General features: G+C 41.0%; 1 protein-coding gene and 1 long non-coding RNA gene across 3 annotated transcripts in view; one reads left to right on the top strand and one right to left on the bottom strand.

Annotated features, from left to right (window-relative positions):
* The window catches only part of LOC135220778 (uncharacterized), a 68,232-nt gene that overhangs the window by 18,021 nt on the left and 30,819 nt on the right, over positions 1–19,392 (top strand). The gene's annotated exons all lie outside the window — the stretch shown is intronic.
* LOC135220777 (uncharacterized) overlaps positions 7,373–19,392 on the bottom strand; it is a 260,488-nt gene continuing 248,468 nt past the window's right edge. For both annotated transcript variants that reach the window (XM_064258250.1, XM_064258249.1), the window contains exon 9: positions 7,373–7,781. In XM_064258250.1, the coding sequence (XP_064114320.1) occupies positions 7,531–7,781 (251 nt within the window). In that variant the 3' untranslated portion in view covers positions 7,373–7,530. The remainder of the gene's footprint in view (positions 7,782–19,392) is intronic.

Below are 19,392 nucleotides of genomic sequence, written 5' to 3'. Positions count from 1 at the left end.
TTTTCCACAATATGGCAATTTGTCGAAAATTGCATTTTTCCTAACTATACAAACCTAAGGTCCTTTTACAATAGGAAGGTAACTAGCGGCAGCTGGAACGGTCGTAAGCTTCGAACAAGGGAGTTCGGTAGTTAACTGCTTGTCCGACAGTGCGCGCGCAGCGCGACTGGGAGGTGAAGAATCACTTTTGCTTTAGGCCCAGGAAAAACGTAGAGTGAGGGGTGGCATGAGGTGGGACTATACATAAAGGACCTCAGGTTTGTATAGTTAGGAAAAATGCAATTTTCGACAAATTGCCATTTGTTCTGGTATGTATACAAACCATCGATCCTTTTACAATAGGAAGACTCACTTCTTGGTGGGAGGAATCTGAGTCTTAAGAACAGACTGGTGTTCGCCCAACCTTGGATTCCCTCCCTGGTCGTAAGAGCAGAGGGAGGGATCCTAGCCTCTGCCCAATTGATCGGGGTATGTACCGCAGGATCAAAGGTCAGACCTCTGGACCCAAGTAATAAGAGGGAGGCAAGCGTACCTCTTAAAACTAGCAAGCAAGAACTTTTTCCTATTGCAAGAGGCAATATGAAGTCATGGGTTGTCTCTTGTTGGCATCCACTTCCCCCCCCCCCCCCCCCCCCCCACCCCTTGTTGGGGGAAGTGGTGGATAATCGCTCCTATCCCTACTGAAAGGGATAGGATGGGGCTCGGTCGAGTAGCTTACCTGCATCGCCTCCTGATCCAGCGTAGTGACGACCGCGTCCCTCTGCCCACAGGTAGAGGGAGAGAAAAAGATGGGGAAGAGAAGGCCATTCACTTTCTCATTCACCTATCCCTTCATGCAGTCACACAAGGATGCGATGCTGTTCCGGGTAAGCTACACAACGTGTTGAGCAGCCACCACGGGTCCTAAGGAACAAGTGTCCAAGGACCTGTGGGCTATATCCTGTGGTCTGGTTGGACCAGACACCTGCCTTCAGTACCTGCGCCACGGAGAAGTTCTTGCGGAACACGAAGGAAGGACCAATATCTCTGACTTCATGGGCTCTCGGACGAAGGGTACGGATGTCGTCGCTACCATCAGCTTCGTACGCCTCCTGATCACCTCACGCAGCCAGAAAGAAAGAGTGTTCCTGTATACTTCTTTCTTGGTCATCCCGGTGCTAACGAAGAGGCGTCAACACTCAGACCTGAGGTGTCGAGTTCTCTTCATATAGCGCCGTCGCGCCCTCACAGGACAAAGCAGCATCTCTTTCGCATCGAAGGCGGTGAAGTCCATTAGGGAGGGGATTGCGAAGGACTTGAACTGATGGGCAGGGACCGAAGGATTCTGAGTCTTCGCTACGAATTTCGGTACGAAATAAGAGCGTCACAGATCCCCATCCCCTGGATGCTTGACTTCGCAGGAAAAGCCATGCCGTTCCCTCAGAGGAAACGAAGGGAATAGTCGCTATGACCTATCCCTCTTCTCGACATAATCTTCGATGATGTCCAGTACCCATACTGGTCTATCCGTCTGCAGCGAAGTGTCTCGCATTCTCGTATCCCATTGCAGCGAAGTCTCTCGCGGTCTCGTATCCCCCTGCGGCGAAGTCTCTCCGTCTCTGTAGTGGATAGGACACCGACACTCCATGGTGGGTGTCGATGGTATGGGTACTGGGACAAGCTAGCAGGACAAAGTAATGATTGATCTGGAACAACCGAACTAAGTCCACAGCGTAGCTTGTAACTGACTTGGGCGCTTTGACAGCTGCCGACTGACTGCGTTCGGTTGTGTGAGGCAAGCTGTCCAAGCATCCGAGCAAGTCATGTGACCTTCACCTTTAAGGGGTATGCCGAGAGACCATACAAATCGTCTATTTGTTTGCTACCGATGCCGGACGGCAAGGTGATGATTCTCTCAACGTATGTGCCCAACAGGCGAAAGTCAATTGCCTTCTAGAGACCTAGGTCCCTGATGGCAAGACAAAATTCTCATAGTAGTTGAATCTCAGCTAAGGAGAAACAACACTATGCCGTTGAAGACGAAGGTGGAAGGTGAATGCAACCTACGTCTTCACAGCCGAATCGAGAGAAGTAATTCTCAAGATTCTAAACCTGTGCTTACAAAGGACTGAAAACGCTAAACCGCTATTTCATTGCTGTTCAGTGAGAAGTCGTAGTTGCAATGAAAGCAGGGCGCTTTTCAGTAATGAAAACACAGGGATGTACTGCCTGAAGAACTGCTTCTCATGGGCTGATCATCTTCTTTCAGGTTATCCAGGGAGGACAATATACTTGAAAGTAGAGCTGGCAGGGCGGGGGACAGGCAATGTCTTCCGTTATACATCTGTAATTCGGGGTGAACAATGAACAATTGCACACCTACGAATACAAGATATTTTAGAAGACAAACTCAGATGTCTGAAGAAATCATTCCGCATTATCGCAGGGGTGCGATGCAGCGGGAGACTAGGCTACAGACTTCTGTTACCGTGCGGTAAACAGAAAGATGATAGAGTCTATAGAGATATCTCTGTCTGAAAATTCTCGCAATGTCCAAGGCGATGCAGTAGAGATGGTCATTCATGTATGCGAGAATCCCAGTCAATCAGAGACCTAAATCTGTGATTGTCGGGCAGAGATACGGTTCGGTAGTCAATCATTGTAGAGGAGAGAGACATAAACCGACCGTGCATCTCGGCAGCTGGTACTGGGCTGCGGCAGGCAGCCCCCAATACACCGTTAGCTCTCGCTCACTCATCATCCTGAGTTGCCAGGTAATCCATTCCAAGAAGGAATGCGTTCGGCTAGAACCATCGAATGTAAAAAAATATGCTCGAGCAATTGTATTTAAACGAAATGTATTTCGGTGAATACAAAAGCTGAGGTGGTGTTGTTGTAACAATACCATAAGTATCTCAAAATCGAAACCGGTAACTCCTGGGAGGTTGCAGGCCGTCCCGAGTGGCAGTTCAATTAAGATACTATTCGTCTCGGTCTACGGTATGTGCCTACACCCCGGACAATTCAACTGATTAACAGAATGATGTCACAAGGGCAATATACGTAGTATATTTGTAGGTTCCTGTACAAAGACCTCCATCCTAAATTCTTTTCCATTCGAGGAGTGAGAATAAGGATTGGAAGCCGACACCCTTCATTCTCTAATGAAGAGTGAAGAAGTCTTCCCCAAAGGAAAGCTTCAATGGTGATAACAGAATACCGAAGACGATAGTTCAAGCCAAACTGGATGTTCCCATCCGTTCTTCTCTATCCCAGGGTTGGCCGCCTACTGTGAGATAATCTTCCTTCAGCAGCAGTGCTTCTTCCAAACACTAGAAATTCCAGGAATTCGAGCATTCGGTGAGATTCCCGATTATCGTAGTAACAATTATCTGGGATTCTCATTTAGCCCACTCTGGACCATGGTTTCGCCCAAGTGTTTGCAGATCGTAAAAAACCAGAACACTCTGAGAGTGCTAGAAATTCCGAAGAATTCTAAGCGCTCAGCAAAACCCCAACCAAATTCGTCAGACGATCATCGGTTGGTGGTCGTCCCGATTCCCGTAGAAATCGAGGATGGGGCAGGATCCTTCCTCAACGACGGGGACTTACGTCCGGTAGGACCCGAAGGTCCCCCCCAAGAACGTAGTCCCCAACGTGGAATTCTACAGAGAAAGCTCTGCAGGATCACTCCCCTTTCCCTCGTAACCGTAGGGAGAGAGGGAATGGGGGAGGAATTGGATACTCGCTCGCCTTCCCAGCGGAACTAGCAGTTGGAGAAGCGAGTACGAGCAGCCATCACCTTGCGGCGATGGCCATCTCAGAGTCTGGGAAAACGTTATCGTCAGGAGAAAACTTTTTCCCGAGGAGGGTTATACTGTAGGTTAAGCGTCTGCCGCCACCGTGAACATCGTCTGGGTGGGGCTGAGCAAGCACCTGACAGAAGAGAGCCGATACCGTCCTCCGACGCGTCCCAGTCCTCGTCGAGGCCGAAACCTCTCAAGAGGACCGAAGGGGGAGTGCGCCCTGTTCTCTTGAATGCGTGGTCCAGACAGACCGTCACATGAACAGCGGTGATGGTCCCTCCCAGAGTCTGGGAAGCGTCATTCGTCCTTGCCAGGCCCCCACCCTCACGGTCACTCCTGTTTGCCTCGTTCCTCTCGGTGTAGCTTAAGGAGGTTGAAGGGACAGGTGAGGGAGACCTGATGCTCCTACCCTGCCTACTAGCATGCTAGTATGGGAAGACTGCAGGCGATCGCCACCGTTTGGCGATCGAGCTGCAGGTCTGGACCAGCGACTTCTTGTGGAGAAAAGCTGGACCAAGAAACGTAGCGTTGGTCTTTATGTCAGGGGAGCTGTTATGAGAGCTCCTCCCCTGCCTACCAGCAGAACCGGTAGGCTGGGAGGACTGTGGCGATCATCAACCACGGTGATGGTCGAGTTGCTGGTCTGGACCAGTGGTTTTCCTGCCTTCAGGAGATCACTGGCAATCGAGCTGCAGGCCTGGTCGTGCGGCTCTCCTGGGGAGAGCGGCTAGACCGAAAGCAGCGGCGATGGTCCCGACGGCGATCCTTCCCCGAGGTCCTTGTGCTGACGAATCAGCGCAATGACCTCAGCAAAATTCCTCTGGATCTCAGGAGTGACCGCATCTTGAGGAATAGGACCGTCAAGCCCCTCCAGCAAGAGCGATTCCCGAGACCCTCCTCCTTCAGGACGAGGAACAGCGGCAGACCCCTCCCGGTCTCCTCCTGCCACTTGTGCATATGACCTGGTCGATCCAAGGTCCGTGCCTGGCACGTAGGGCATCGTGGCGGGATTGTGGGGGGCGCGCCCCTCACGATCACTCCTTGTTATCTCGCCCTTCCCGGTGTAACCCGAGGAAATTGAAGGAACAGGAGAGGAAGACCTGACGCTCCCCCCTCACTCACCAGCAGAACCAGTGTGCTTGGGGGGCTGCAGGCGATCGCCAAACCGCGGTGGCGATCGAGCTGCAGGCCTGGCCGTGCTGCTCCCCTGGGGCGAGCGGTTGGACCAAAAACAGCGCTCCGTGCGTGCCTTGGTCCTGCGCCGAGCAAACTCGGGCGTCTGGGCCTTGGCTGCACGGTCACCCGTACACTCTGTACCTCTCGCGAACGAGAGGCCGAGCCGGAACCTGGTGTAGCGGCAGCGCCCCTACACCAGGCGAGGAAGTACCGGTGTTATCCGGTACTCCTCTGGTCCCTGTCTTCTTCTTCCTTGCGGAAGGAGAGAAGGGCCCCGCTCTCGAAGGAGCAGGAGGACCAGCGGAAGGACCCCCTGTCCCACTGGAGTGAGACGGGCCCTTAGAAGTTCCCGAAGGAGCCTTCTTAGGGGGGAAGGAGGCAGCCTTCTTCTTCCTCGGCTTGGAAGCCTTGGGAGTCGAAGGGGAAGAGACAGCAGCAGGCGACGAAGAAAACGACAACGACACCTTCCTCTTCTTCTTCTTCTTCTTCTTCGTCAGCTCCCTCAGGACAGACATCAATTCCTCCATCCAGGATGGAACCGGGGCTGCTGTTGACGAAGCAACAGGGCCCTGGCTGCACCTGTCCGGAAGGACCAGCATCTGGGGCAGCAACACTGCGGGCTGGAACGACGTGGCAGGTGCGGGAACAGCAGCAGCAGCAGGTAGGGCAGACAGGGCAGGTACTCCAGGAGACGGGGCAGGTCCAGGGGCGAGCTCTTGGGCATCGGAAGACCGGGGCTGGCAGCACGAAGAACCCGGGAGGGGGAGGCACGCCCCTCCTTGGCACGGCAGCGATTGGGCCCTGCACTGCGGCCATTGGCGTCACAGACATCACTAGAGGGGTGTAAACCAGGTGAGGAGGGGTGGCATACCCTGGAGTCAAGATTGTGTAGTGGTGGTCACCGCTCCATGGGTGACCGGCACAGCCCCCACCAGATGCTGGAGCAGCCCCTGGACGCTCGCCGTGCCCTGAAGTCCCAGCGACACCCACACCTGGCCAAGGTCGTCCCCCGCAGCAGGAGCCCTGAGGAAGCAACAGTCGGAAGTTAGGAGGGGTTCCCCCTCGCACGCGCGGTGGGGGGGAGCCCCACCCCGAGCAAACGGAAGACCTGAATACAATTGCACGTCGGGTAACAAGCGCCCTCCTCTACGCTCGACGGATTGGGCGAAAAGAAGGACCTCGAACCCCCCCCCCCCCCCCCCAAAGGGAAAGGTGCCAACCGCGGGAGCTGAGTTGGGGGCAGGAAAGAAGACGCAGTGTCCGAAACTAAGGGAGTAGCAGAGAGCTTCCGACAACTCCTTGGCAGGTCTACGCTTCTTCCCACCCTTGTATGGTACCCACTGCACCTCCGACCAATTACACAAATGTTACAAGGCTCGGGCCGAGAGCATTCACGCCCTCTACACTGAGTGCAAATGAGGATCAATCTTCGGAAAAGAGCGGAAGACCCCACACTTGCGGCCCTCCACCCCCGGGCACACTCTACGGTTCATGGGGGGGCGCGGGGATAGCTCCATGTCCGATGATCCATAAAATCAATGTAATAAAAGATGAAAACGACAGTACATACTTACAATTCACTTTCAAACACTGACAAACCAAGTTGAAGAATTCACAACAAAAGCAAAGCATATGACAATGAAGCGGGCAGAGAGCAATGACGAACACGGCCTCCACATACACGGCCGAAAGCAAAAGTGATTCTTCACCTCCCAGTCGCGCTGTGCGTGCACTGTCGGACAAGCACTTGTTCGAAGCTTACGACCATTCCAGCTGCTGCTAGTTACCTTCCTATTGTAAAAGGACCGATGGTTTGTATACGTACCGGAACAATTTGACATTTCCTTTTTCCTTCCTGCTTCCCTGACTCATCCTTTCTTTCTTATCCTTCTTAGTCTTCTTTCCTTTTTCTCCCCCAAAATTCTCATCCTTCTCTTTCTTGAAGTATATTTTCCATTTCATTTCCCTTATTTTCTCTTCCCCCTTTCTTCCATCTCATTTCTCTGTTTCTCTATACTTTCTCTTCCATATCCTTTTTTTCATACCGGTCTTCAACTTTTCTGTTTCTCCTCTATTTACTTTGCCCTGTTCCATCAACAGACATTTTCTTCAGTACGTAAATGTCTATAAAATATCACGATTCACAGCAGAAACAAGGTGTTTCTTTCTGTTTACATAGTTTATCTCCATTGTAGTTGTGACTTACACTTCTCACTTTACTCAGAAATTAATTTTACTTCATTTAATGTTTCTCCATATGCAATTCTGAGTTAAGATGACATAGTCCTTGCTTTGGGTTAATAACTTTTCAATCAGTCTCTTTCCCCCTTATTACAAGTATAGCTTACACTTGTACTATCAATATTACTTCTTTTAACAATAAGGAAATGTGTGTAAAAAAAAAGTCAAGGTTGAAGAGTGACTTTTTAGCAAATATAAGTTTTGACAAGAACACTGCAAAAACCATTTCAGTTAACTAAAATTTTTTAATAAAATATAACTAAATGTCCCTTCTTTACTAAGCAGTACAAAATTAGAAATAGTAAATATACTGTACACAAATTTCAAATCAATGCCGTCGAGCAGTTACTGCCAAATAGGAATATTTATCTTCGAGTGCTAAAACTGGGACTAACGACAAAGACACCAAATCACTTTGGACGGCTCTCTTCACTGCTTGCATTAGTAATGTGCGCATTAAGCAACCACAACAGTAATACAAGGTAAGTTCTAGTGGTAGCGATGCATCAGCTGTAGTGAGCGTATAACAAATAACTTCTTCGATAATGTTCGATGTAAGATCTTCTGATGATATAGAACCTGTAAATGGAAAAAAAGTGTCATTTTAGAAAGAATAAGTGTACTGAAAACCTGTCAAAATGCTACTGGAAAGGATTTGGTGCTATATAATGAATTCTTGCTGTATTTTGCAACCTACAAATAAAAAATAGTTTTAAAGCATTCAGTACATAGTGAAATAAAAATAATTTATTACATTAGATATTATTCTTAACAAGTAAATTTACAAGTTGAGCTGTAAATCAGACCCAAGATAATAAGAATACATTCAGTTTGGATCACAATATAAATAATGACTGATGTGTGCAAGTATTTCAGATGTATGTAGAAATATTGCCTTTGACAATTCCTTGTCATTCAAGTAATAGCTGTGATTCACAGACTCTGATGTTAATTGTTTCCTCAGTGCAAGCTGGAAATGGCCACTGAAACTTTGTGACATGGTGGTTAATTGGTGGGAAGTATGAGAGAGAGAGAGTTACAAGGATTAGGATATCTCAAAGTCTTATTAGTCCATCTGAGGAAATATCATGAGTTCACTTATTAGTCCCGTAGCCCGGACCATTGAGATGCAATGAACGAGATACCAACTGTAACCCCTACTGGTATTTAAAAGTAGACTTGTAAGCTGTGAAACTGACTATCTGCCAAAAATATATGGGTGGCTTATTTAACAAGCACCACTAATTGCTTGTTAGATGTTGGGTCTAGATCCAGTATATGAGATACCAGATGAAACTAATATATAGTATATCCATGTACTCTCCTGATTACAGAATGACCAATGACAGACATACTGGAGAGTGGGTCTCCCCTGACAGACACACGGAAAAGAAAGGGTTAATTGGATCTAGATCCAACTTCGGAGATACCAATTAAATTTACCCTACAATAGACTGCACATCCTAGAGTACTTAGGTGATAATGACAGACATTTTAGTGGCTGGTTACCGCCTGACATACACCCCATAAAGACTGGGGAGGGGGAGATAGGATCTGCATCCAACATTGGATATACCAAGTAAAATTTTGCACTACAATACCACTGCACATCCTATAAGGCTGTGACGGTAATGACAGACATTTTAGTGGGTGATTAGCCCCTGACAGAGACACCCTAACAGGTACGGAGAGGGAAGGGCAAGCCCTGATAATTAATTACTGTATAGACTATATATAGTAAGCTACTATTGAACCGTATTATACATTGTCATGATACATTATTAATAAATAACTTTTTCCTTTCTATATCCTTTGTATTTATTTTATACAAATATGATTTATTTGTTTCATATAAATAACAGTCATTTGTAGACCTATAATGATTCGGTCATTTTATTTTGTCAAACAAGCAACTGACTTCAATTACAGTACTTGCTTTATCTTTGAATACGAGATGAACGTTGATGTAGCGTTGGCTGGAAGACTGGCACTGTAAAGCAGCATGTAAAGTTCTTATCGTTATTTGAGTTATTTCTGTAAAATGTCTATGTTCATAACATTTGCTTAATAGAGTAATACACAACTATTAAATAGATAGTTATACATACATAATATATACGGTATGGTCAGATCACAGATCATAATGATTGCACTATAGCCTACTCATTTGTTTTATCAAAGCAGTCTTCCTTCTTTTGGTTTCAACTGACTTCCATACAAATGAAATCATGAATAGATTTGTGTATTATCAGTTTCAGTAATGAATATTGTTGTTACTATAGTCAATTTTTTTTCAGCTGGCATAAAACTCGTTAAACATAATACACCTGCCTGAGGAAGGACACAGGATCTCTATTTTTTAAACAATCTCTCCACACTCAAAATTATTCCGAACATTTCCATTCTCAAGATTATGAATAAATGTAAGAGTAAACTAGATAAAAAAAAATAATCACCTAGCATAAATGTAAATAAAACAAGAGAAATGAAAAATGAGTGAGATTGTGAATTTGCTTTAGCAGTTTAGTGAATGTTTTGTGAATGTTATCAAATGTTTATTGTGTAAGCATTCAGTGAAAATTTTGTGAGTCTTTAGGGTTTTTGTGATTGTTAATTGAATGTTTAGTGAATGTCTTGCGAATGTTAGTTTAGAGAAAATTTAGTGTAAGTAGTCAGTGAGTGTTTAGGGTTTAGTGAATGTTTAGTGTGTGTTTAGTGAGTGTTTAGGGTTTAGAGAACATTTAGTGCATGCATGGTAGCGTTTAGTGAATGTTTAATGTGTAAGCATTCAGTGACTGTTTAGTGAGTCTTTAGGGTTTAATGAATGTTTAGTGTGTAAGTATTCAGAGAATATTTAGTGAGTCTAGGGTTTAGTGAATATTTTGTGGATGTTAGTGTTTAGTGAATGTTTATTGTGCATGTATTCAGTGAGTGTTGAGGTTTAGTTAAAGTTTTCCAAATGTTTGTGTGTAGTGAATGTTTAATAAGTATTCGGTGCGTGTTTAGTGAATGTCTTGTGAATGTTAATGTTTAGTGTGTAAGTGTTTAATGAGTGGATGTTCATTCACTGTTTAGTGTTTAATGAGTGTTTAGAGGTTTAATGAGCATTAGGGTTTGGTTAGAGTTTAGTGTATAGTGAGTGCTTAGTGAATGTTTAGTGTAAAGTGAGTGCTTACTGAATGCTTAATGATTGTTTAATGTTTAATTAATGCTTAGGATTCGGATTAGGTGAGTGTTTGGTGAATGTTTACTGAGTGTTTGGGGTATAATGATTATTTAATGGGTTTATTGTTTTAAAAGTTTAGTGAGCATTTAATGTATAGTGAGTGTTTAGTGTTATTGAGTGTGAGTGTATGTTAAGTGTGTGTGTGTGTGTGTGTGTAAAGTGAATGTATGTAAGTGCGAGTGCTTACTGAGTGTAAGTGCATTGTGAATGTTAGTGTCTAGTGATTGTACTACATTACTGTTTAGTGCTTAGTGACTGTATGCAAAGAAAGTCCTGTAATTTACAGGAACCATTTATGCTTTACACTGTTTACATCCAAGAACAAATGCTTAGGCCTTGATCACAATGGTTGGAGTGCTTAGGCCAACCTGTTTTTGTATGGTAATTTTTCTCTGTTAAATTGGATCCATTAATAATAATAATAACAATAATACCAGCAATAATAATAATAACATAGAGATTTAAATAATAGTAAAAATAATAATAGTAATAAAGTATAATACTAAGAGCTGGACCAAGACCTTACAATATGGCCACCCGAGGTCACACACTCGGCAAGGAGATCCACTCCTGCGATTGATGCCCTATGCCTTGCACACAGCTGAGAGATTTGCACTTTTGGTTGTCTGATTTCTATGACTGTGTTGGAGACGGATTATAAATCACATTACCAATGGTAAATACACTGAACAGATGTGAGGATATAATATGATGTTAGTGCCTGTCTACAAGATATACTAATGAACAATGAAAGAAAAAATATTACTAGGGAGAAAATTGGACAAATAATGGTCATCAAAGCCAGCATCAATAGAATGTCTTGAAACACATTGCATAGGCTAGCTGTGATGTGTGCTGGCAGGAAGTGACAGACACACTGAGCTGCGGGCAATTTTCACCTTAATTTGCCCGTCAGTGTAATTTTTAGTGTAATTTAAGATTTCTTCCCTTAATATATATGGTACTGGGTACTTGGTGATAGCGTACAGATTAATTTGAGTGAGGCAGCCAAAAATAAATGGACTATTAAATAACTGACATACTATTACAGGCCTACTTAATTTGGGAGTAAGGAGCTCCAAGTTGTATGATCGTCAATTTCGGGAGGGGAAATACAATCGGGAAAACGTGTTGCAGTAGTTATCATTTTCAGTGATTATTTGTGTTGTACTACATCATCTCTTTGTGAATGTGTGGGTGTTAAAGAGCCTCTACAGAATGGGATGTTAGTCATAATGTCAATCGAATGCCATATCCGAAAAAATTTCATCTCATCCACACCATCTTACCGTAACTCAAGAACAAGTTAGTTGATGGTAAGAATGTGGGCTACGAACCTCAACATGGATGCAGTGCCCCTAACTATAGGCCTACTCTACAAAAAGAAAACAAAATTACCAGAGTGGCTATTACAACAAGCAAACTTATCTTACATTTCTCTTTTTTAGAAGAATTAACACTGGCACCATATGACTGGTTCAATTATTAAAAAATGAATCAGCACACTTACTTGTTGCTGTTGTCACTTGTGACCACTACCATTCACAAAAAAATATTACTTTGTGTGAAGTAATAACTGCTAAGTAAAGGACGTTGAGTCGAAAGATCTTGCAGCTACTCCATTGTTTATCTTTCCTTCATGGCTTATACCTTTATTTATGCATTTATCACATTCCAAACTTTCGTGATTCAGTTATACATAATGAGGGCCACGTTTATTTTCGCTATCCTGTTTCGTCTTTTGAGATGTGTCGTCACTACTTTCTCCGTCTCTTGTGGCTGCACATTCGACCAGACTTCGACTAAAGTTCCTAAAGAAGTGCCTATCTGAACAAGTGCTCCCTAAATCCTTGCTGCCACGCTGTTTAAGAAGGTATGACCATCACCCACTCAACGAATTTAGTGCCACGATGTTAAAACACCACATAGCAGCCGCCAAGCAAGAAGAGCAGGAAAAATTCATGGAATTGGATAAAACAAGGATCTCTTTCGATCATCCTATCCCGGCTGATTGGAAGGACTCACTGCGATGGGAAATTTACAAAAAACTGCATAGGACTACAGATGCCCTAAAAAGGAAACTCGACAGTAAACTCAAAAAAGGGATTTTGACGTAGGAAAAATCTATTTCTGGGCGAGGAAGCCGTGTCGCCCAGTGAAATATGTCTGCTTTAGCACTATTTCTAGTAAAATATTGCTATAATACCAGAGAACTGCTAAATTGGACATGTCAGAAGCTTCTGACTCGCTCACCTATATAAAAGGTGTCGGTATAAAACTGGGGCGAGTGTTAAACACTACCACAGCAACCCCTCCAATTAGCCTTTTCCTCATCAAAAGACCCTAAATACGGGGAGCCGACCCATAGGTCACACCTAGCTACCCCATTGAAGGCGTCTGTGACAACATACTATTCGATAGCCATATTGTGTTCGTACGTTCGAATATAGCTATTTGCTCTTTTATTTTTATTCTTGGTTACGGATCGTCAATCTACCTCTTCACCCAAGTTAAGTACTGGTTCCGCCCTTTTTCAATATTTAGAGAGTGATTTGCCTTTCGTTTTGCCTTTATTTAGGATTTTATTAGGCGTCACTTATAAGTAGCGGGCGGGCGGCAAGTAGCCTTTACGGCTTATCCTTGAATTGTACCGATTTCGAGTGGTCTTCCTCTCTGCTTGTAACATGTGATATTTCAGTACATATATTTATTTATTTCTTGGGTGGCAGTTTTTAGTCGATCCTATTTTCGTTTATGTTTTGTTATTTTCATTATTTTCATGTTTTTCATGGGGGTCTTCATTCGAGCACGTTTCTTTATTTCGTACTTCGCCGTTTATCCCCCACCCCCCCCCCCCCCGTTATTTTTTTAAGTTTGGTTTATTTCATTCAAGAATTTTCCCTTTTTCTTTTCGTCAGCTTGCCGTTTCTTATCGTTTTGTCAGTAGGCAAGTAGTTTTTCCCTTTTGCGCCCACCGTTATCGAGTGGCCTTCATTGCGGTTTTATATTTTACGTAAGTTTATTTTCATTTCCCCCGTGTTAAAGCATGATTTTCTTTTAGCTTTAAGTAATTGATTTTATTTTCTCTATGTATATGTTGGATGTTAGGTCGGTTAGCCTACATACTGGATTAATTGTGCACATCATGATTGTGTAAACCTATCAAGTAGACTAATAAGTGAAAATGTTGTGAGTGCGCTTCGATATGGTTTATCTTTCTATATAGCGAGTCAATCTTCTGCTTGAATCATTGCGGCATCCCTAGGTAAATTTGAAAAATATTGTGATCCTCAAAATCATGTTGACATAATTAAAAGTATTGTTTACAGAGCTGCCAATGTCAAGCAATAAAGTAACTTCCCTGCTCTCTATAAGAAAAGTCTGACCGACCTTAAAAAGGACAATACTATCCACATTACAAATAGTATAGTAATTTTAGATAAAGCTGACTACATATCACGTATGCAAGCCCTACTGGATGATGATGTGACTTATAAAAAAAAACTAACAAAAAATCCCTTTGATCAAGTCATAAAAAGCTTTAATAGCACAGTGAAAAATCCTTAAAGATAAAACAGAACTACTAGGCAAATTGTCAGTTAAATTTCCTTTGCTACCTTACCTGTACGGATTAGTCAAAATGCACAAAGAAAATAACCCTTTGCGGCCTATTATCAGTACTGTTGGCTCAATTTCATATAAACTTTCGAAATATATCACTAAGATCTTGTCCCCGTTACTTGGAACCATCTCCGATTCTCATATATATAATTCTCTAGATTTAGTTGATAAATTAAGCAAAATTACTCTTTGCCCCACTAATAGATTTGTTAGTTTTGATGTATGTTCTCTTTTTACTAAAGTCCCTATAGACTCTATTTTAGAATATCTTGGTAATGAACTAACTCAGCATGAAATACCTCTACCTGTAAGTCACATTATTTCACTCACTAGGTTGTGCATTTGCGATTGTAGGTTTATATTCAATTGTGAATTTTATCAACAAATGGGCAACCCTTTATCACCACTCCTCTCAAACTTGTACATGGAATTATTTGAAAAATGCTATTTACCTAATATCATTTATATTCCTTTAAAGAGGTATAAATATGTTGATGATATTTTAGCTGTTCTGCCTGGTGGTATTGATGTAAATGACTTACTCTCCAAATTAAATAATCAGGTAACATTGAATATCTTTACTCTAGAATTAGAAAAAGACAACTGCCACCCTTTCTTAGATGTTTTGATACATAGAGAACCATTTCAATGTAAATTCAGTATTTATAGGAAACCAACCAACAACTTAACTAATGTTCATTTCTATTCAGGCCACCATCTTAACATCAAAATATAAATTTTTCTCCTGTTTTTATGAGCATTGCACATTATCAGTCCCCAATATTTGGATCAAGAAATTGGATACATAAGAAAAATAGGGAAAAATTTATGTTATCCTTCACGTATATTAGATATTTGGTATAATAAAGCCCACAAAAAGTTTGATAGTGTAAGTAACATGGAGAAAGAAAATTCTAAGAACATTCTCAGTTTGCCTTATTTTAATGGATTTGAAACCATTAAATCATTGTTAAAATCCTTTAAGGTCAACCTTGTTTTTTCCTATAATAACACACTAAAAAGAATGTTAATAAAAAATGGCCCAGGGAAAGCAACAACATAATATATAAAATTCCATGTATGGACTGCCCCTCCTTTTATCTCGGACAATCGAGCAAGGGCTTAGAAGTAAGATTAAAACAGCATAAATATTCTGTCAAAACTGTGCAAACATCTAATACAATATTCTTCATTTAAGTGAACACAACCACCAGATAAATTGGATTGGTAGTTCAGTAATTGCGAGATCAAAAGATGTCTTATCATGAAATCTTTTAGAATCTGCCATTATACAACTTACTTCTCATTGTAATTTTAATATTAGTTGTGGCCTGTTTCATTTAGACCCTTGTATTTGTAACGTTTAAGAATGGCCTCAAAGATATAATTACAGACTTAAATACAAATTAGTGGACTTATAGATATATGTATATGTATGTTTAAAATGTTTTGTGAGTAAGTTTTTGTTTACCAAAGATCTGAATGTAGTCAGCTGCTGCCCTGTATAATCCTTTAATTGTCTTGTCCCAGCTTCTGAGCAGTTGGACTTAATCTTTTTGTTCTTAAACTGTACCTATGTTTATGCTTGTTTGGAAAGGTTACTCATTCTCCAGGTGTGTTGGATTCTAGGTACTAATCTCCTCATAATCCCTATCTGTCACACTTATACGACCTTTCCTTGTACTCTCAGTTTCTTATGCAAGTCAGTTTGTCTGCTAAGTAAAGGACGTTGAGTCAAAAGATCTTGCAGCTACTCCATTGTTTATCTTTCCTTTGTGGCTTATACCTTTAAATTATATATATATATATATATTTATTATATTATATATATATATATACCTATATATATACTATATATATATATATATATATATATATATATATATCTATATATATATATATATATATATATATCTATATATATATATATACTTATAGATATATATAATATATAGATATATTATTATATATATAATATTATTTATATATTATATATAAATAAATATTATATATAGATATATTAATATATAATATATATAATATATATATTATTATATAGATATATATATATATACAAATAAAGATAATTATGCCATGAAGGAAAAATAAACGAAGGAGGATCTGCGAGACCTTTCGACGTTAAACCTCCTTCACTAAGCAAACTGCTTAGTAAAGGACATTTAATGTCGAAAGGTCTCGCAGATCCTCCTTCGTTTATTTTTCCTTCATGGCATATATCTTTATTCATGTAAGGTAAAATTAATTCATGTATTTTCCTTAATAGTCACACAGGGCCCTGTTGCTAATATTACGCTATTAATTATATGATTATTATATAGTCGGAAGGTACTCTGAAGTGACACGTGCCGACCACTGTCTTTGAGACGTGCCCTGACCTGTGTCGACCACTAATTCCCTACTGACACTTAAATTTTCAAACTGAACTTGTTTGGGTCACAGGTCTCAGCTGATTGGTCTCTTATAATTGAAAGGAACCTAAGGGCCCTCGATGTATGGTACTCATTTGAATCACCCACGCCACGCCACCAACGATCGTATGGGCATTCAATGAATCAGCGGTATTGTTATTCTTTGATCAATCATATGCACAAAACATCTAGTAGATTTTCCATTACGTCTCATACATGAATTTTCTATACAGATTAGTTCACCACTCCCCCCCACAAGTTCTACATCCCGCAGAACTCATAACACTATTTTTTTTATTTATTTATATGCATTTTTTCCTTATCTAGTCTCTATCATCTGTGCACTATCATTTGAGTACCTTACCAATCAAAATGTTATTAATAATTCATACAGAATAAAAAACCAAACTTAGGAAGCCAGGGTCAAATTGTTTGCTTACAATTGGCAATGCACACTCGGCAACGAAAGTTAAGATACAGTTTTTTTTAAATCTTCGGACATATATTGTTCAATAATACCACACCTGGCAACTCTAGAAAAGGGGGCGGAGCTTCAAAATCATAGCGTTTGTTGCTTTCTAGATTTCCATTAACTTTACACCATAAAGATTCTGTAAAGGTCCTATAATCATTTATACTTGAATGTAGAAACAGGCTCAATATTATTTGTTAATGTTGGTTTGGTAACGTCAGTTCAGGGTAGAATATCGATCATCCTTTTTTAAAACCTACAGTGAAACCTTACTTATAAGTAATGTTTGACACTAAACTGACGTAAAATTCATACGTAATTGAAGACGGATCTTAAACAATGAGAGAAAGTGTTTTAGAATTTGGGCCGTACTTGTACAAAATCGTGAGGAACAATACAGTAAAGAATGAAATATTAGGACGATAGAGAGAGAGCACGCAATCATAGGCCTATCGATAGTGAAACTAAATTCATTATATTTACTTTGAGAGATTAAGTGATAATATTTTTTCAAATGTTTCAAAAGTGGAGAGAGAGAGAGAGAGAGAGAGAGAGAGAGAGAGAGAGAGAGAGAGAGAGAGAGAGAGAGAGAGAGAGAGAGAGAGAGCATAGGCCTATCTATAGATACTTAATTCATTATATTTACTTTGAGAGATTGAGTGATACTATCATTTCAAATGTGTTTTAAAAGTGGAGAGAGAGAGAGAGAGAGAGAGCTTAGGCCTATTTATAACTAATTAATTTCATTATATTTTCTTTGGGAGATTGAGTGGTAATATATATTTTTAAAGTATGTTTTAGAAGTAGAGAGAGAGAGAGAGAGAGAGAGAGAGAGAGAGAGAGAGAGAGAGAGAGAGAGAGAGAGAGAGAGGCTGCGGTCATTCTTGCTCTCTTGATATGGTCTGTACTTTTGAAAATCGGGTTTCATCCACAAATCATTCACGAAAAAAAGCAATGTCAAGTAAAAATATTTATTACCACAAATACCTCAATATATATTGCACAGACAATTAAAGTTTTATATCGTGCAAAAAATGCTGATGTGTTGGGAGATCTTTCAGCCTCGCGGCAAAGAAATGCAGTCGTGTAGGGCTGTAGGCTACTACAAACTGCTTTGTAATGGGAGCATATAGCCAGAAATCTTTGAGCTGACATGCTACTTTAACCTTGATAAAGATTCATGTTTAAAGACTAGCTTTGTAAACAGCAACTAGCATTCGATCCATGTCAACGTCAAAGTAATCAAAGTGTGAAATCCGTTACGTAGCCAGTATCCAGTGACTGCGCTTTCCTGCTCGAAGTTCTAGGGCCCCTCCTCACATCATAGAAAACGCTCTTACGGATGTAACTAGATTTGCTCAACCCACCTTAGCCGTCGCAACATTGACTGCCATTGACGTCAGATAACTTTAATCGCTTTGGAATATGAACATGAGTTAGTAGAAACTAAAATAATTGCATTCACCACTTACAATGATGCAATAATATCCACATTCATGAAGGAAAACGAGTAAATACTGTCGTCGTGATACATAGTACTACAATCAGAAATTCACATTCTCTCTACCATATCTCTATGAACGAATCCATCTGAGAAATTCCAATTACTTTGGACATATATCGCGTTTTTGTTTTGCAGTCTTAACATATATGATATAATTTGCAGTGTATTTTCATATTCTAGAGTAAATTTAGCGATATATCTTTTCAGTAAAAAAAAAATGGGAAATTCGATGAACGAAAGCTAATGAAAACTGTATCTTCACATTTCTTGTCGAGTGTACAGTCTGTTCTGAATTCCACGCATCACATTGCAAACATGATCTTTAATGAAAAAGGAATTACCATGTAAGAATCAATGAAATAATAAATTTTATATCACCACATTAAACACATTACATTTCTTCTTAAAATTGAAGCACAAAAACCTGCAGTTCAAAAAATAATAAAATAAACAGATAGTATGGAAACCTGTAGTTAAAAAAAACAATAAAATAAACAGATTATTATCAATCATCAAGACCAAAAAACTTGTACAAACACAATAAATGAAACAGAAAGTATGATTTGTCTAAATTTATGCATGAAAAGGTATCATCACAAAATCAAAATAAAAGATTAAAAAGAAATATGGCAAATTGGTGCAAAGATACGTTTAGAATAATGTTCATACTTCAGGACATGACACCAATATTTGCGACCATTGTCTGTATGCACGTCAGGTGCACCATTAATGATCCTTAGACATGTTTGTATATCATCTTCACTCTCCTCTCCCAGGTAACCAGGCAGTTCCGGAAAGGGGGGTCCCGGTTTATTCAGATGCCACATCAGGACATCTTCTCTGATGGGATGCACGTGTGATAAGTGGTACTCACCCTGGACACCAGTCCTAATATGCTTTATCACTGCAGTGTCGTTTTTAATTTCTTTCACACAGTA

Source organism: Macrobrachium nipponense, chromosome 2 (assembly GCF_015104395.2).
Source record: "Macrobrachium nipponense isolate FS-2020 chromosome 2, ASM1510439v2, whole genome shotgun sequence".
In the NCBI taxonomy this organism is placed as follows: Eukaryota; Metazoa; Arthropoda; class Malacostraca; order Decapoda; family Palaemonidae; genus Macrobrachium; species Macrobrachium nipponense.
Note: the sequence above shows the minus strand (reverse complement) of the source record. Positions and strands in the feature narration are given on the sequence as shown.